The sequence below is a fragment of the Hyla sarda genome, chromosome 3, assembly GCF_029499605.1.
Source record: "Hyla sarda isolate aHylSar1 chromosome 3, aHylSar1.hap1, whole genome shotgun sequence".
Lineage (NCBI taxonomy): Eukaryota > Metazoa > Chordata > Amphibia > Anura > Hylidae > Hyla > Hyla sarda.
The window spans coordinates 90,944,231-90,960,421 of record NC_079191.1 but is presented as its reverse complement, the minus strand read 5'-3'; the positions used below and the strand labels follow the sequence as shown (position 1 = coordinate 90,960,421).

At 43.1% G+C, this 16,191-nt stretch overlaps 1 protein-coding gene across 3 annotated transcripts in view; it reads right to left on the bottom strand.

Moving 5' to 3' along the window:
- Window positions 1–7,021: 7,021 nt before the first annotated feature.
- Window positions 7,022–16,191, bottom strand: part of LOC130361504 (glypican-5-like) — a 352,385-nt gene continuing 343,215 nt past the window's right edge. For all 3 annotated transcript variants that reach the window (XM_056564557.1, XM_056564555.1, XM_056564556.1), the window contains one exon: window positions 7,022–7,623. In XM_056564557.1, coding sequence (XP_056420532.1) covers window positions 7,415–7,623 — 209 coding nt within the window. In that variant the 3' untranslated portion in view covers window positions 7,022–7,414. The remainder of the gene's footprint in view (window positions 7,624–16,191) is intronic.

The following is a 16,191-nucleotide window of genomic DNA, read 5'->3' as shown; positions in this document are numbered from 1 at the left end:
GTCATTCAGCCACTATATGGTGTCCTCATACTGATGCCACCTCCAGGCTCTGTCATTGTGCCGCTCTTTGACAGTGATTCTAATAGCGATGCCTCTAATCTGCATGTCATACTGAATAACATCATTATTTTACTAACACAGCACGTGCATGTTACAGCAAGGCAAAGTGTTCTGCACCCCTAGTGTTGCTCTCTCTAGGCCAGAAATAGCTGTTTTTAATACAGTTTTGCCGCAAATAAATTCTGACCGAACCACAGTTTTTTGGAAAATTCGGCAAATCGGCCGAATCAAATTTTTCAAAAACTCTCTCATCTCTAGTTGCAGTCTTTTCTTAGTCCTACCTCCGGGCAAAAAAGAAAACGGATTAACCAACAAACACCTAAATTCAGAATGCTTTTGCAAGCAGCTGCCTGACACGTGGAGATGTTATGATATGTAGTATGCATTTTATTACCTTTTCCTTGTTGGTGATTGTCAAAGTTAGCGGGGGAATTGATCCAGAGCTATAATGTGTCTTAAAAACTTAAGGACACCTAAAATCTACAATAAATAAATTTGACAGTCCAGGTGCACTTCTTATGTGTTATTTAATCCTGCATTTACAATTGTACCCCATTTAAGTACATTTTTTTACCAAGAAATTAATAGATTGTATTAAGAGGTCTACTACATTATCTTACTCTTGATTGAGCCTCTTTGTTTAAATGGGCACTGTCATTTCAAAAACTTTCCTCTCTAGTCTATATGATTTAAAAAATTTCTGTAAATGACTTTAATGACCACAAATGACTCCCTACCCCCAGAAAAATAGCTCTACACTTGGTGTTTCCCGTCCTTGCAATCTGCTGTTTACTGACTGTTGTCAGGTATATTCTGTCCTAGTAACAGAGAGACCAGGATAAACTTAGGAAGTGGGGAAAGGCTTAGCCACTGCTATAAGCAGGGGAGAGGGAAAGATTGAGGGGGAGATTCATCAAAACCCATGTAGAGGAAAAGTTGCCAATAGCAACCAATCAGATTGCTTCTTTCATTTTTAACAAGTCCTCTGCAAAAGGGAAGAAGCGATCCGATTGGTTGCTATGGGCAACTGGGCAACATTTCCTCTGGACAGGTTTTCATAAATCTTCCCCTGTGTGCCTGAAAGCTGTGTCTGTTTTGAGATGATCTGCTCTGTTCCATAAAGGTAAATCAAGGCTTCCCTTTAAGGGAGGACCTAACTGTGTGTGTACTGTTGGAAGACAGCTCATCTCTGGTCCCACCCCCCTGAAATGAAGAGAATAGAAAATAGCTGTGCACCATGGAAGGAACTCACAGGGGCTCTATAAAAAGCAACAGCACTAAAATCAACTTGTCACCACTATGAAGGGTTAATCTAACTAAACCATGCCGTTTTTCTTTTAAATCTTTTGAAAAACAGGTATGTTTTATCATTAACATATAACTGGGCAGTATGGACTGGACATACCATTAGACATTAAAATGATATATAGATTTATTGCACATTATTATACAATGTATTTAGTTCTGACAGCCTAGTGAGTGTGAATCACAGGCCGCTTATCTACAAGTGCTACAACTTATACTGTGCATCATAAACCCCATTTTTTAAGCTTTAAAATGGACCCATAAAAACCTTAACCACATATATTGTGAGAAAGGTTCAATAATGCGTGTCACGAATTAGAAATGACTCCTATAAAACTTTAATGGAATAAGAAAATACTTTCTTTAAACAATGGGGCTTCCATGTCATAGTCTGCAAATGCCTTGTCAAACTCCAGAAGACCCCCGGAGGAGGCATGTAGTAATGAGAAGCGTTCTTCATACTGGTTTAACTCCAGCTTCCTCCTCCAAATTCACTGCCATGTCTTAGAACGGCATGAAGTCAGAGGCATGAGTGCTTAGTCTGGCTTCAGTGACTTTAGTGTACTGTCTGAATAGCTCCTGAGGGAGCATGGCCTAATAATGTAAAGTAAAAAGAACTGTCTCTCAGTGTTCCCATCTGCATCAGTCGCCATGTGTCATTGAGAGACAAGATGTTCTGTTGCTACTTACACGCAGTACATTGGGGTATATTTATGGAGATTGGCTTTAGGGACACTATACATTGAGCTAAAACAATGAAAATATTAAAGGTGTATTCCGGCTTTAAACATCTTATCCCCTATCCAAAAGATAGGGGTAAGATGTATGATTGCAGGGGTCCCCTGTGATCTCGGTGCAGCCCCGGCATTCTGTGCAGGGTGCTGCCTCCGAGACGGTGACGTGACATTACGGCCATGCCACCTAGTGATGTCACTCTACGCCCCTCCATTTATGGCTACGGGAGGGGGCGTGATGGCCGTCACACCCCCTACCATAGACATGCATGGAGGGGTGTGGTGTCACTTAGGGATGTGGCGTGACATTACGTCACCGTCTCGGAGGCAGCGCCCGACACAGAATGCCAGGGGCTGCACCGAGATCGCGGGGGGTCCCCAGCGGTGGGACCCCTGGGATCATATATCTAATCCCCTATCCTTTGGATAGGGGATCAGATGTAAAAAGCCAGAATACTACTTTAACTTAGATGATAAAACACAAACCAAGGCCAATAAAGTGGAGCCTTGTTGTCATAGAACATGTAATAGAAGAGAGATACAGTATGAACTGTTCTCAGATGTTGATGGATTCATTGGTAAATAATGTATTGCGGAGACACGTCCATTTATATAGCACGAGGGCCTAATCCTTGAAGGAGTTTCTATCTCCCTGCAGAAATTTCTAGCAGGTCGCCCAGGTATGGCTATAGGCAAAGAGTCTGGGACAATCAAGGACAGCTGTTTTATTATATCACATTCTTAATATATTTCTTTATTATCATGGTATCAGATGGCCATCACTATTAGAATCCAGTACTGTATATGTCTGTGCTCAGATTTGCCATATTGTCTATAGCTTTCTTGAATAACTGAAATATAGCAGCTTAATGTGAAAGGCAGCGATAATTTAAAGTGAACCCATGTTAAAAATGCAGTCTAATCTGCAAGCATCATGGTATAGAGCAGGTAGAGCGGAGTAGTTGATATATATATATATATATATATATATATATATATATATATATGTTTTTTTAAGAAAAGATTCAGTAAAACTAATTGTTGATTTATTTAAACTCTCGCTCATCTGCTGCTTAAAGTTGTACTCCGTCCCTAGACATCTTACCCCCTATCCAAAGGATAGGGGATTAGATGTGTGATCGCAGGGGTTCCACCGCGGGGGATCCCCACGATCTCGGTTACAGCACCCCAGACGTCCGGCACACTGAGCGAACTTTGCTCTGTGCCGCATGACTGGCGATGTGGGGCAGAGGCTTGTGACATCACGGTCACGCTCCGCTCGTGCCGTCATGAGCCTCTGACGCTGCACCCGACGCTCTAAACAAAGGCTGGGTGCAGCAGGGAGATCGCGTAGGTCCCCAGCGGCAGGACCCCCATGATAAGACATCTTATCCCCCCACATGATGCTGCAGTAATCTACAGTTTTCTGGATTTAATAGAATTGTGCAAAGACTGACGGGCTGACAATACCCCATATTTTGGCAGTTTTTTTCTGGGTATACACAAGAACACTATGCTCTATATACATCTAGTCAATGATTGACAGCTATCTCAGTACAAAGACTAATAAAGGAAAGGCTGCCAATCAGTGGGACCACCCATTGGACTCCTACGTCCAGAGTGAATAGACGTTTTTATGAATAAATGACATGCCCTCCTGAATCTATTCCCAAAAATATGTATGTCAGTCAATCCACTCATCTTATCCCGCTGTGTAACATGATGATTGCACATTTGATTGTTCAATGCAATGGGCTTCCTTAACCAGTAGATATTTTGTATGGTATGAGGTTGTGTTGCATTACAGCTGGATTAACTTTATTGAAATGCTAAGTCATGTGACAGATTCAGGCTATACTACACCCTAGCCAACAAAGTCCATGCAGCACACACCAGCATTTGGACAAACAAAAGATCTAGAGTGCAGTGTTCCCTGTGTACAATAAATGTGAGTATCGCCTTCTTCCAGCATGAGCTGCCTGGGATGAAACTTTTCATTGGGTAGCAAACAGTTCAAAGAATAAATCGGATGCACTCATCCAGGAATTCTTGCCAGATGAAATCTTTATCCAGTGATCCATAAAACGGTGTAGCGGGTAGACGCAGAGGAGCAGAATCGCAGCGACAGACTGTTTCCTGCGCCCCAAGCGCACTTCCTCAGGCTGCCGATCTAGATCGGCAGCCTGAGGAAGTGCGCTTGGGGCGCAGGAAACAGTCTGTTGCTGCTAGGCTGCTCCTCTGCGTCTACCCGCTACACCGTTTTATGGATCTCTGAATAAAGATTTCATCTGGCAAGAATTCCTGGGTGAGTGCATCCGATTTATTCTTTGAACTGTTTGCTATCCTTTGCTTGGCTTGGAGTTCACCCTCAGATCAACCCGACTGGTTTTGTTTGCTGGACTGGCTAATCCAGGACGGGATCTATTGTGATTTGCAGTGCCGGATTCACCTTGTCTTGCCTAGTTGGTAACTTTTCATTGGGGTTACCTTCTTCCTGTCTCTGAAATTCTTTATATAATATCATGTGCTCAGCTCCATTGCAAAATAAGGGGAAACACATAGGAAATGACAGGTCACAGAAATGCGTCTTTAGCCTCCGAATTGCACTGATCCAGTTGAATCATTTTTGAAATTGTGAACATATTTTTTTAATCAAGTGTAAAGACTGGCACATTATATTATTGAGATGAATGATTGACAATAAGATTTTTACCTGAATTTAGCCCAATGGTGCAGCATGTGGCCCTAGTATTAATATGAAATGGTGGAAAAGGAGATGTGCTTGTAAGTTAGAGGACATAACATGGAGATTGCCATAAACACAAAAATGTTGCAGAAATGCTGATATTGCTATGCTTAGTCATACTTTTTTTTTTTTTTAAGACAGGAGACTAATACATAACTGTGGATGTCCAAACCTGTGATACTGTTTAGTAGAATAAACAGGAAATTACCAACATTATGTATCATATTTTGGGGAGTATTTAGAAAATTTGTCTGCCGGCATAGGGAATATTACATCATTACTGGATAACTTACAGATCATGTGAATTCACTGGAGACCAGAAGAACAATAGCTGATGTCATAATTTCTACTTGGGCGTCCGTTTGAAGGTTCCATCCAGTGGTGTATTTCAGTTTTCTGCTGCTTCAGGTCTGGGGCTGCCATCACCCCCTTCCTCAGACAGTGGCCCTAGAGTGAACAGGGGAGCGAGGGAGCAGGGTAGAGTGGACCAGCCGCAGTGCCCTGATAAAGTGCAGCCCTAGGCCTGGGCCTTGTTGGCCTCGTGGAAAATATACCACTGGTTTCACCACAGTTTTTGAAAAATGGTTCCATCATATTTGCACAACCTTTTTGTGGCACCGAGAGGTTGGATGAAGGAATGTTACACTAAAATGTTAATAACCAATACAAACAATAGTGGTCTTTTTACATTATAAACAAACAGCTATCACATATTAAGACAATTTATACAACACCATACATGAATCCAAACCCAACTTCATTCTGATTTTTTCAAACATACCTGTAGTATATTAATAAAATGGGCACTATCAGAAGCAAAAACTTTTTATGTGTTGTACATCTTGGCAAAACATTAACCTTTCTAATATACTTTTCCTATTTATCAAATACCACTAGGGGGTCACCATTCCATCAAGAGCATAATCCTGTCCAGCTGCAGCATCATCTTTGACCCAATTGAAGCACAGGCTGGGACAAATTCCAGTAAGTGAGGGTGGGCCTAGCACTCCTCTGTGCTCACTCCTGTCCTATCAGACTGCATGAAAACAGAGGAGGGGATTACAGAGAAGTCTGCAGTGACTGGATGAAGAGAGCCAGCACAGACAGCAGACTTAGGGAGGAAGTGAATGCATGGTGAGTGAGGGCGGCCTCAATGCTTGTCTCATACACACCCCTTCCTGAGCAGGGGATGTCAAAATTAATAAGCAGCAGAACAGAGAGATTTGTGAGCCAAATACAGAAGCTAGACACATTAAAAAAGACATGAAAAGCATCTGCATGACCTAGTGAGTAACATGTATAAGCATTATTCTTTTCTGTGATATGGCAGGTCCGCTTTAAAATGGTTTTCTGGCAGGACATCATTTTTTTTTAAAGAAAAAAAAAAAAAGGAAAATAAAGACTACTTACATCTTTCATCTCCTACCTCTAACATTTCAGAACTTACCAGGTCCCCGCTGAACAGAAAAGCAGAAGCAGCTCAGCCAAGGTAGTCCACAATGTAGTGGGGTGCAGGTGAGCCAGGAAACACAGTTTCAATCGCAGACCATGAAGTCAAATCCAAAGCAAAGGAAGTCCTGACAGCACTCCCGTAAGGTGCAAAAAGTGGTCAATTTATTAACCCAAGTGGAGGATGCAACGTTTCAGCAGCATCACGCCGCCAATGGCGGCGTGATGCTGCTGAAATGTTGCATCCTCCACTTGGGTTAATAAATTGACCACTTTTTGCAACTTACAGGAGTGCTGTCAGGACTTTCTTTGCTATATATATATATATATATATATATATATATATATATAATCTCTTTAAATCTTGTCCTAACCCACCCAATAATGGATCTACTTCAATTCTGAGTCCACCTAATCCAATGAGTGTTTAAGATTAAGACCTTACAATACTGCTTGTGATCTGGTGAATGCATTTTGACCTGTGTTGGCTGATATCATACGTAAAAAAAGAAATCTGGACACACATGTGAGTTCCATATGGAAATAAAAAGAAGGCAGCTGATTTACAATAAAACAAAGAATGACGTACACAGGCATTTGCTGGTTTTAAAAGTGAAGGAAAAGTGATAAATATCAAAGAGGAGAAATCTAGAGGTATCTGTAATATATGAAGCTTAATGGCTTCTAAAGTGCATAGAAACTCATATATCTGACACACACAGCATCGAAATGTATCATTCCAGTTCTATCCTGTCCGTTTATTAACAAAGGCAGGTTTCTCTACATTATTAGATTAGGTATTGGACTGCGAGAGTTCATCCACTGTGACTTTGTCCAAGTTTCACTTCCACGTCGTAAATCACATTTGGGAAACCAATCCGCTTAATAACTGAGAGTTTGTTTTCATGTTGCTTGAGGTGTGAGAGTTGTTTATTATCTGTCACCTCGATCCTTACAGTTCCCGAGACATACGTCTAGCTTGCCAGCTTGTCATCCCATTTCAACAGTGGGGTGACTCATCCAAGGTCATTCGGTACTTGGTTCTCTTCTTGTTTGTCCTAAACAAAGCTACAATTTTACTTCACTTGGATAAGGCTTCAAAGGATTTTCGAGTAGATTCTTAAAATGTAGCACTGCAAAACTGTGATAGAAACGGACATATTATGAATAAGGCAGCCACAAGTAAAGCCAAGGAGCCGTGTAACCTGCTGGTGGCATTTGAGGAATTCCTTTGTTTAGGTGGAATCTTGGTGGCACTGGGGTTTCGGCGGACAGGGTCATTTGCTGTTACATTGTCCATGCCGATGTCTTCTATCCGTCTCTTTGTATCTAAAAAAAAAATAATAAAATGAAATGGTTGAATTATTTAACAATAATAGTAATAAAAATATTATTTGGCAAGATCAGTTGTGTTACCCCACCGAAGAACTTATCAAGCCTTGTAAGATGGACATTCTTCAAATGCACTATATTTATCAGAAGGCTGTCAAGTTTAAGTTTAGACTTAAGGCTTACTTCAGAATCCTGCTAAAATTTAAGTGCACTTTTAATGAATTTAGGTCAATCCCCTTTTGCCAAAGTCTCAACCGTTCTACAGATTCCATACCCTTTTTTCCGCAAGTCATGTAAGAATGTTTTTTGATGCATTTTTTTTTGTGCATTGCAGTTAGGACCTCCGTGATCTACTGCCTGAAGCCCCGGTAATCCCCATGCACGGAACGATTTCCGGTCACTGGTAACCACAGCCTGAAGCTTCTCCATATATCTCTAAGGGAGATATGGAGATACACAAATGCTGTAGCTCTGTCTCTTCCATAGACATTAATGGTGGGGGGCGTGATGACCAAGGCCGCTCTGAAGCCTAGCACTGCCGGTGTTCTAAACAGAAATGTCCAGAACGCCAGGGTGCTGGGCTGGAAATTGCGGGGGTCCCATCGGTCACACCCCCAGTGATCAGACATCTTATCCTTTGGATAGGGGGTAATGTGGGTAGAACCAGAGTACCCTTTAAAATAGAGATACCAGTCAAAGCCCATGTACAAGGGTGTTTTTTTTTTTTTTTGGGGGGGGGGGGGGGAAGTAGACCCCTGTTTTGAAATCTTTGACAACCCCATTTAACATTCAAATAAGAATGTGGAAAGTATAACACCACAACTCCACAACAAAAATATGCAGTGATGTAGATGCATATTATCCTTCATTTTAATATGGAAAATAACCAAACATGCAGGGCTAGCTCTCCTCTGAGAACAGAGGCCTCCCTGTGGGCACCCCCCTGGCCTCTGGCAATGATGTAATTCCTGTTTGTTAAGTATGTCCTGTAAAATAACCCTAGAATATACTGTATACAGGAGCCTAAATGAAATTTTACCTTGCCCTCCGTATCTCCGACCAGGATGGTGAGGAACCCTGTCCTAGCATTCAGCATGTGGTCACCTGACACCTTTATAATAAGTGTGATTGGAGAATTAACTTAAAATAACTTGCTGTAGCACAATTCCCTTTGAACATTTATGTAAAGCCCCCACTGGGAATGATAATGAAACATTACCTCCTACCTCTTTAGCCCATGTAGATTGTGAGAATGTTGAATGGTCTGCTAATGCATCTCGCTTAAAGGTAAAAACATAATGAAATGGCATATTAGTGAAATAAGTATGTATTTATTGTAGTAATAGCTGCAGAGCCTGGCTGTAATTAGAATGCACATCGCATCTTGGGGATAATATTTGCATTCTGAAATCCGGGAAGAGGAATGGAAACCTTTCAGACGGCCATTAAGGATAATTAGGAATAAATTCCAGAGAAAGCGTCAGAGCGGTGACAGACACCTGCATGTGCTGCTTCATCACTGTCACCCTCTACAGTAGACACCTTTATAGTCTCATCTGTTGTGATCTCGCCAGTAATCATCAGTTCACCTCCTTTTGCTAAGAATTATCACAATCTCTTATATGGACCAAAAATGACTACTACTATTTTTCACGTAAAAGGCAGGGTGGAGCAACAATGGCAACCTTATTCCAAACCCTCATTTCCCAAGAAAGTCACTTATAAATTGTGGTGACGGGTTGTGTGGTGCAGGGCAGATATTGTTACCCTAGGGGCAGATGACATTAACCCCTTGTATTTGTGATGCCAGGGCATGCTTTAGCCTATAACCACCCGAAGGTATACTGCTGGATCCTGAGCTAGGCACTGGGGGCAATAAAGACTTCAACGCCAAGTTACGGACAACGGTAGCTTTACAGTTGGTAAAGTCTATACACTTTAGCCAGGGCCCAAGGAGGTGACCAGTGACACAGAGACCTTAAGGGCTTGCTAGGACTTGTAGTAGGACTGGACAATTGAATGCAGAACATGCTGACTTGACAGGGACTGACATGACTTGACTCATAAAGCTGTGACTTTAGCTTACTTGACTTGATGGTGGCTGCAGGACTTGACTTTGAGGTTACCAACCCTCTGGACACACACACTAGGCACGACTGCACTGGACCTCAGCTTAGCAGAAGAGCAGATCTCAAAGAGACAGAAGCTAGCTCCACCCAGGGCTTATATGGGGGAGACTAGCAGGGAGCCCATAGGTCACTCTTGGGATCACCTGGTCACTGATATCTCCTGGGTAACAATCACATGACATAACTCTTAACCCCTTAAGGACCCAGGGCGTATGGGTACGCCCTGGCTTCCTGGTACTTAACCTGTTGGGGACCACGGACATATGGATACGCCCTTGCGTCCTGGTACTTAAGGACCAAGGGCGTACTTGTACACCCGTGGGAATTTCGGTCCCCGCCGCACGCCGATATCTATCAGCAGGCATTCCGTGCAAATGCCCAGGGGGTCCTGAGACCCCCATGTCGGCGATCGCCGGTCAATTCAGATTTGCGGCGATTCCGGGGTAATTGGGTCTCTGGTGACAGAGACAGCCCCATTCACCCTTACCCAGCAGGAGTGAGGTGGCACGGGTGCCACCTCATGATCACGTGATTGATCAGTTGGAATGACAGATCAATCACTGTCCTGCGGGCGGTGATCAGGACGGCGATCGGGGCCGGTGGGGGTCTCCTAACTTTCCCTGGTTCGGCGGGGGTCCCCTCAGGAGTGGCGGCGGCGGTACCGGTGGCAGTAGCGGAGGTGGTCCCGGCAGAAGGATACAGCAGAAGGTGAGGCCTGTTCATCTCCTGCTGTTGCTTAGCAACAACTCTCAGCATGCACAGCCAAAGGGCATGCTGGGAGTTGTAGTTTTGCAACAGCTGGAGTTCCAACTAAAACTCTCAGTATGCCATTTGGTAGTCTGTGCATGCTGGGGGTTGTAGTTATGCAACAGCTGGAGGCACATTTTTTCTATGAAAAAGTGTGCATCCAGCTGCTACAAAACTACAACTCCCAGCATGCACAGACTACCAAAGGGCATACTGGGAGTAGTAGCAGTGTGCCTCTAGCTGTTGCAAAACTACAACTCTCAGCATGCCCTTCGACTGTCAATGCATGCTGAGTGTTGCAGTTTTTCAACAGCTGGAGACACATTGGTTGTGAAACAGAGTTTGTATCCTAACTCAGTGTTTCGCAACCAGTGTGCCTCCAGCTGTGTCAAAAATACAACTCCCAGCATGCACTGATAGACTGTACATGCTAGGAGTTCTAGTTTTGAAACAGCTGGAGGCACACTGGCTGCAAAACATTGAGTTAAGTAACAAACTCTCAGTGTTGCGCAACCAATGTGCCTCCAGCTGTTGCATAACTACAATTCCCAGCATGTATGGTTTGTCAGTGTAAACTGGGAGTTGTAGTTTTGCAACAGCTGGAGGCTCCCCCATGTGGATGTTGAGGGTACATTCACACGGGCGGGTTTACAGCGAGTTTTCTGCTACAAGTTTGAGATTCGGCACATTTTTCCGCCATAGCTCAAACTCCCAGTGAGAAACTCACTGTGAACCCGACAATGTAAATGTACCATAAAAACAATACACTACACTACACAAAATAAAAAGTAAAACACTACATATACATATATATCCCATATGCAGACCCCCCCCCCCCCCCAATAAAAGAAAAACGTCTTGTCAGGCACTGTTTCCAAAACGGAGCCTCCAGTTGTTGAAAAAAAACACCTCCCAGTATTGCCAGACAGCTACTGACTGTCAAGGCATGCTGAGAGTTTCGAAACAGCTGGGGACACCCTGTTTGGGAAACACTACCGTAGGGAATTTTGGTGGCGGATGCAAATTCCCAAGATAGGCCTCAAATGCGCATGGCGCTCTTTCGCTTTGGAGCCCTGTTATATTTAAAGGAAATAGTTTAGGGCCACATATGGGGTATTTCCGTACTCGGAAGAAATTGCATTACAAATTTTGGGGGGATTTTTCTCCTTTTACCTCTTATGATATTTTTATTTTCACAAGCGGTAAAAGGAAAAAAAGCCCCCCAAAATTTGTAACACAATTTCTTCTGAGTACGGAAATACCCCATAGGTGGGTGTAAGGGGATCTGCAGGCGCACAACAAGGCTCAGGAGTGAGAGTGCACTAAGTACATTTGAGGTCTAAATTGGGAATTTGCACAGGGGTGGCTGAATTTACAGTGGTTCAGACATAAACGCAAAACAATAAATACTCACATGTGACCCCATTTTGGAAACTACACCCTTCACAGAATGTAACAAGGGGTATAGTGATCCTTAACACCCCACAGGTGTTTGAAAAAGATTTGTTAAAGTTGGATGTGTCACAAATGCTGGTGTCACCATAAATTTTTTTATCCATATGTGGATGTAAAGTGCTCTGCGGGCGCACTACAATGCTCAAAAGAGAAGGTGTGCCATTGGGATTTTGGAGAGAGAATGTGTCCAAAATTGAAGGCCATGTGTGTTTACAAAGCCCCAATAGTGCCAGAACTGTGGACCCCCCCCCACATGTGACCCCATTTTGGAAACTACACCCCTCACAGAATTTAATAAGGGGTACAGTGAGCCTTTACACTCCACAGGTGTCTGGCAGATTTTTGGAACAGTGGTCCATGAAAATGAAAAATTAAAATTTTCATTTGCACAGCCCACTGTTCCAAAGATCTTTCAAACTCTAGTGGGGTGTAAATACGCACTGAATCCCTTATTAAATTCTGTGAGGGGTGTAGTTTCCAAAATGGGGTCACATGTCGGGGGGGTCCACTGTTCTGGCACCAAGGAGGGCTTTGTAAACGCACATGACCCCTGACTACCATTCCAAACGAATTCTCTTTCCAAAAGCTCAATGGCGCTCCTTCTCTTCTGAGCATTGTAGTTCGCCAGCAGAGCACTTGACGTCCACATTTCCATACTCAGAAGAAATGGGGTTCCAAATTTTGTGGGTCATTTTCTCCTATTACCCCTTGTAAAAATGTAAAATTCAGGGAAGAAACTGCATTTTAGTAAAAAAAAAATGTTTTTTCATTTACACATCCAACTTTAACAAAAACTTGTGAAACACACTGTGGGTAGTTAAGGCTCACTGTACCCCTTGTTAAGTTCCTTGAGGGGTGTAGTTTCCAAAATAGTATGCCATGTGGGTGTTTTTTGCTGTTCTGGCACCACAGGGGCTTTCAAAATGTGACATGCCCCCCAAATGCAATTTCAGCGAAATTTGCTTTCAAAAAGCCAAATGTGACTCCTCTTCTGAGTATTGTAATTTGCCCGCAGAGCATTTTACGTCCTAACATGGGGTATTTCTTTACTCAGAAGAGATGGGGTTACAAATTTTGGGGGGCATTTTCTCCCATTACCCTTTGTAAAAATTGTAAATTTGGGGGAAAAACTGCACTTTAGTGAAAATTTTTTTTTCATTTACACATCCAATTTTAACGAAAAGTCGTCAAACACCTGTGGGGTTTAAGGCTAACAGGACCCCTTGTTACATGCCTTGAGGGGTGTAGTTTCCAAAATGGTATGCCATGTGGGGTTTTCTGCTGTTCTGGCACCATAGGGGCTTTCTAAATGTGACATGCCCCCCAAAAACCATTTCAGCAAAATTCACTCTCCAAAATCCCGTTGTTGCTCCTTCCCTTCTGAGCCCTATAGTGCGCCCGACGAACACTTGACATACACATATGAAGTATTTCCTTACTCGAGAGAAATTGGGTTACTTTGGCTTTTTCTCCTATTACCACTTGTAAGAATTCAAAAACTGGGTCTACAAGAACATGCCAGTGTAAAAAATTTAGATTTTGAATTTTCTCCTTCACTTTCCTGCTATTTCTGTGAAACACCTAAAGGATTAACAAACTTACTGAATGTCATTTTGGATACTTTGAGGGGTGCAGTGTTTATAATTGGGTCATTTGCGGGGTATTTCTAATATGAAGGCCCTTCAAATCCACTTCAAAACTGAACTGGTCCCTGAAAAATTCAGATTTTGAAAATGTTGTGAAAAATTGGAAAATTGCTGCTGAACTTTGAAGCCCTCTGATGTCTTCCAAAAGTAAGAACATGTCAACTTTATGATGCAAATATAAAGTAGACATATTGGGGGACATTTACTAATCTAGTCTATTCTGGGTATGCTTATAGACCAGCGTATGTGGTAGTCTCCTGTCTATTGTGCTCCTAATTTATCAAAGGTCTCACAGCCCTTGATAAATTCTGTGCTCAGACTTCAGGGTCTACAGCTTTAACTGCATTTAGACCTGCTCCAACCTGGTCTGACATTTCAGCGTATTTTGGGCAGATGCGACTTGTCGCACAAAAGTCGCACTTGATAAATTCAGCACCAATGCATTTTCCAATGCATTTCCGTCTAAAATAGACTTGCATGCATCATGTTCTAAAAATCCTCTACAGCAAAAGTCGCAGAAAAGTCACACATATTTAGACTGCGACTTTCTGTGCGACAAATTTAGACAGGAAAAAACAGTCTAAATCCTTTAATAAATCTCCCCCATTGTGTATGTGAATCAATACATAATTTATTTGGAATATCCATTTTCCTTATAAGCAGAGAGCTTCAAAGAAAAAAAAAAGAAAAATTTTCAATTTCTTCATCAAATTTTGGAATTTTTCACCACGAAATGATACAAGTATCGACAAAATTTTACCACTAACATAAAGTAGAATATGTCAAGAAAAAACATTCTCGGAATCAGAATGAAAAGTAAAAGCATCCCAGAGTTATTAATGCTTAAAGTGACAGTGGTTAGATGTTCAAAAAATTGCCAGGTCCTTAAGGTATAAATGGGCTGGGTCTGTTAAAGAAGAAGGGAAAGTCGCTGTTGCTATTTACATGGGATCAGGATATATACCGTATTTATCGACGTATAACACGCATTTTTTAGGCTAAAATTTTTAGCCTAAAGTCTATCTGTGTGTTATACGCCGATAAGCCGCTGCAGTTCAATTTTTTAAAGCGGGCGCTTTAAATCAATGAACTGCAGCAGCTTTTGCAGGTCCAGAGACCTGCCGTCGCAGCGCGCTTCTCTGCCCCTGCCTATCCTGGGGTCCAGAGACTGCCGGCGCCACTGCCCCATTACCTCCCCCATCCCACCCGGTTTTTCTGACCCCGCAGAAGCCCCCAGGAAAGGCAGGGGGAGAGAGGCCGTCGCTGCCCGCTTCTCTCCCCCTGCCTTTCCTGGGGTCTAGAGCCCTGCTGCCGCCGCTTCTCTCTCCCTGGCTGTCGGCGCCGCTGCCCCATTGCCGGCACCACTGCCCCATTGCCTCCCCCATCCCCGGTTTTATGATTACCTGTTGCCGGGGTCGGGTCCGCGCTGCTTCTGGCTCGGGTCCGCGCTGCTTCTGGCTCGGGTCCGCGCTGCTTCTGGCTCCGTTGTGGCATCTATGCATCATTGCTATGTGCTGCGAGGCGCAATGATGAGTGACGCGACGTCACTCGTCATTGCGTAGCGCAGCGCATAGCAACATCGCATAGACGCCTCACCTGAGCCAGAAGCAGCGCGGACCCGACCCCGGCAACAGGTAATTATAAAACCAGGGATGGGGGAGGCAATGGGGCAGCAGCGCCAATAGCCAGGGGAAGAGAAGCGGTGGCAGCAGGGCTCTAGACCCCAGGAAAGGCAGGGGGGAGAGAAGTGGGCAACGACCGCCTCTATCCCCCTGCCTTTCCTGGGGGCTTCTGCGGGGTCAGAAACAGTGTATCGGGGTATACACACGCACACCCACGCACCCTCATTTTACCAAGGATATTTGGATAAAAACCTTTTTTTACCCAAATATCCTTGGTAAAATGAGGGAGCGTGTTATAGGCCGGTGCGTGGTATACCCCGATAAATACGGTAGTAGTTCTACACCTCCTCTGAGGCTGTGTTCACATGTTATGTTTTTGCTGTGATTTAACTGAAATGGTGCCATTTTACTGCAATTGCACAAATCAATGTCAAATCTTCATAAAACATCTCAGTTGTAAATGTAGGGGAAATTACTTTGGCCTCATGGTTAGTGTTGCTCGCGAATATTCACAATGCGAATTTTATTCGCGAGTATCGCATATTTGTGAATTTGCGAATATAGCACTATATATTCGCAATTAGGAATATTCGTTTTTTTTTTTTTTTTTTTCACAGTACACATCACAGTGATCATCCCTCTCTGCTTCCAGCTTGTGTGGTGTAAAGAAGGCTCTAATACTACTGTGTGAGACTGGCGTACGAATTTTCGCATATGCGAAAATTTGCATATGCGAATTGTCGCTTATGCTAATTTTTGCATATGTGAATTTTCACACATGCTAATTTTTGCATATACGGATTTTCGCATATGCTAATTTTCACACATGCGAATTTTCGCATATGCGAATATAAAACGTGAATATTAAGAATATGCGAATTTAGCGAATATATGAGGAATATTCGTCCATATATTCGCGAAATATCGGAAATTCTAATATGGCCTATGCCGCTCAACACTTCTCAT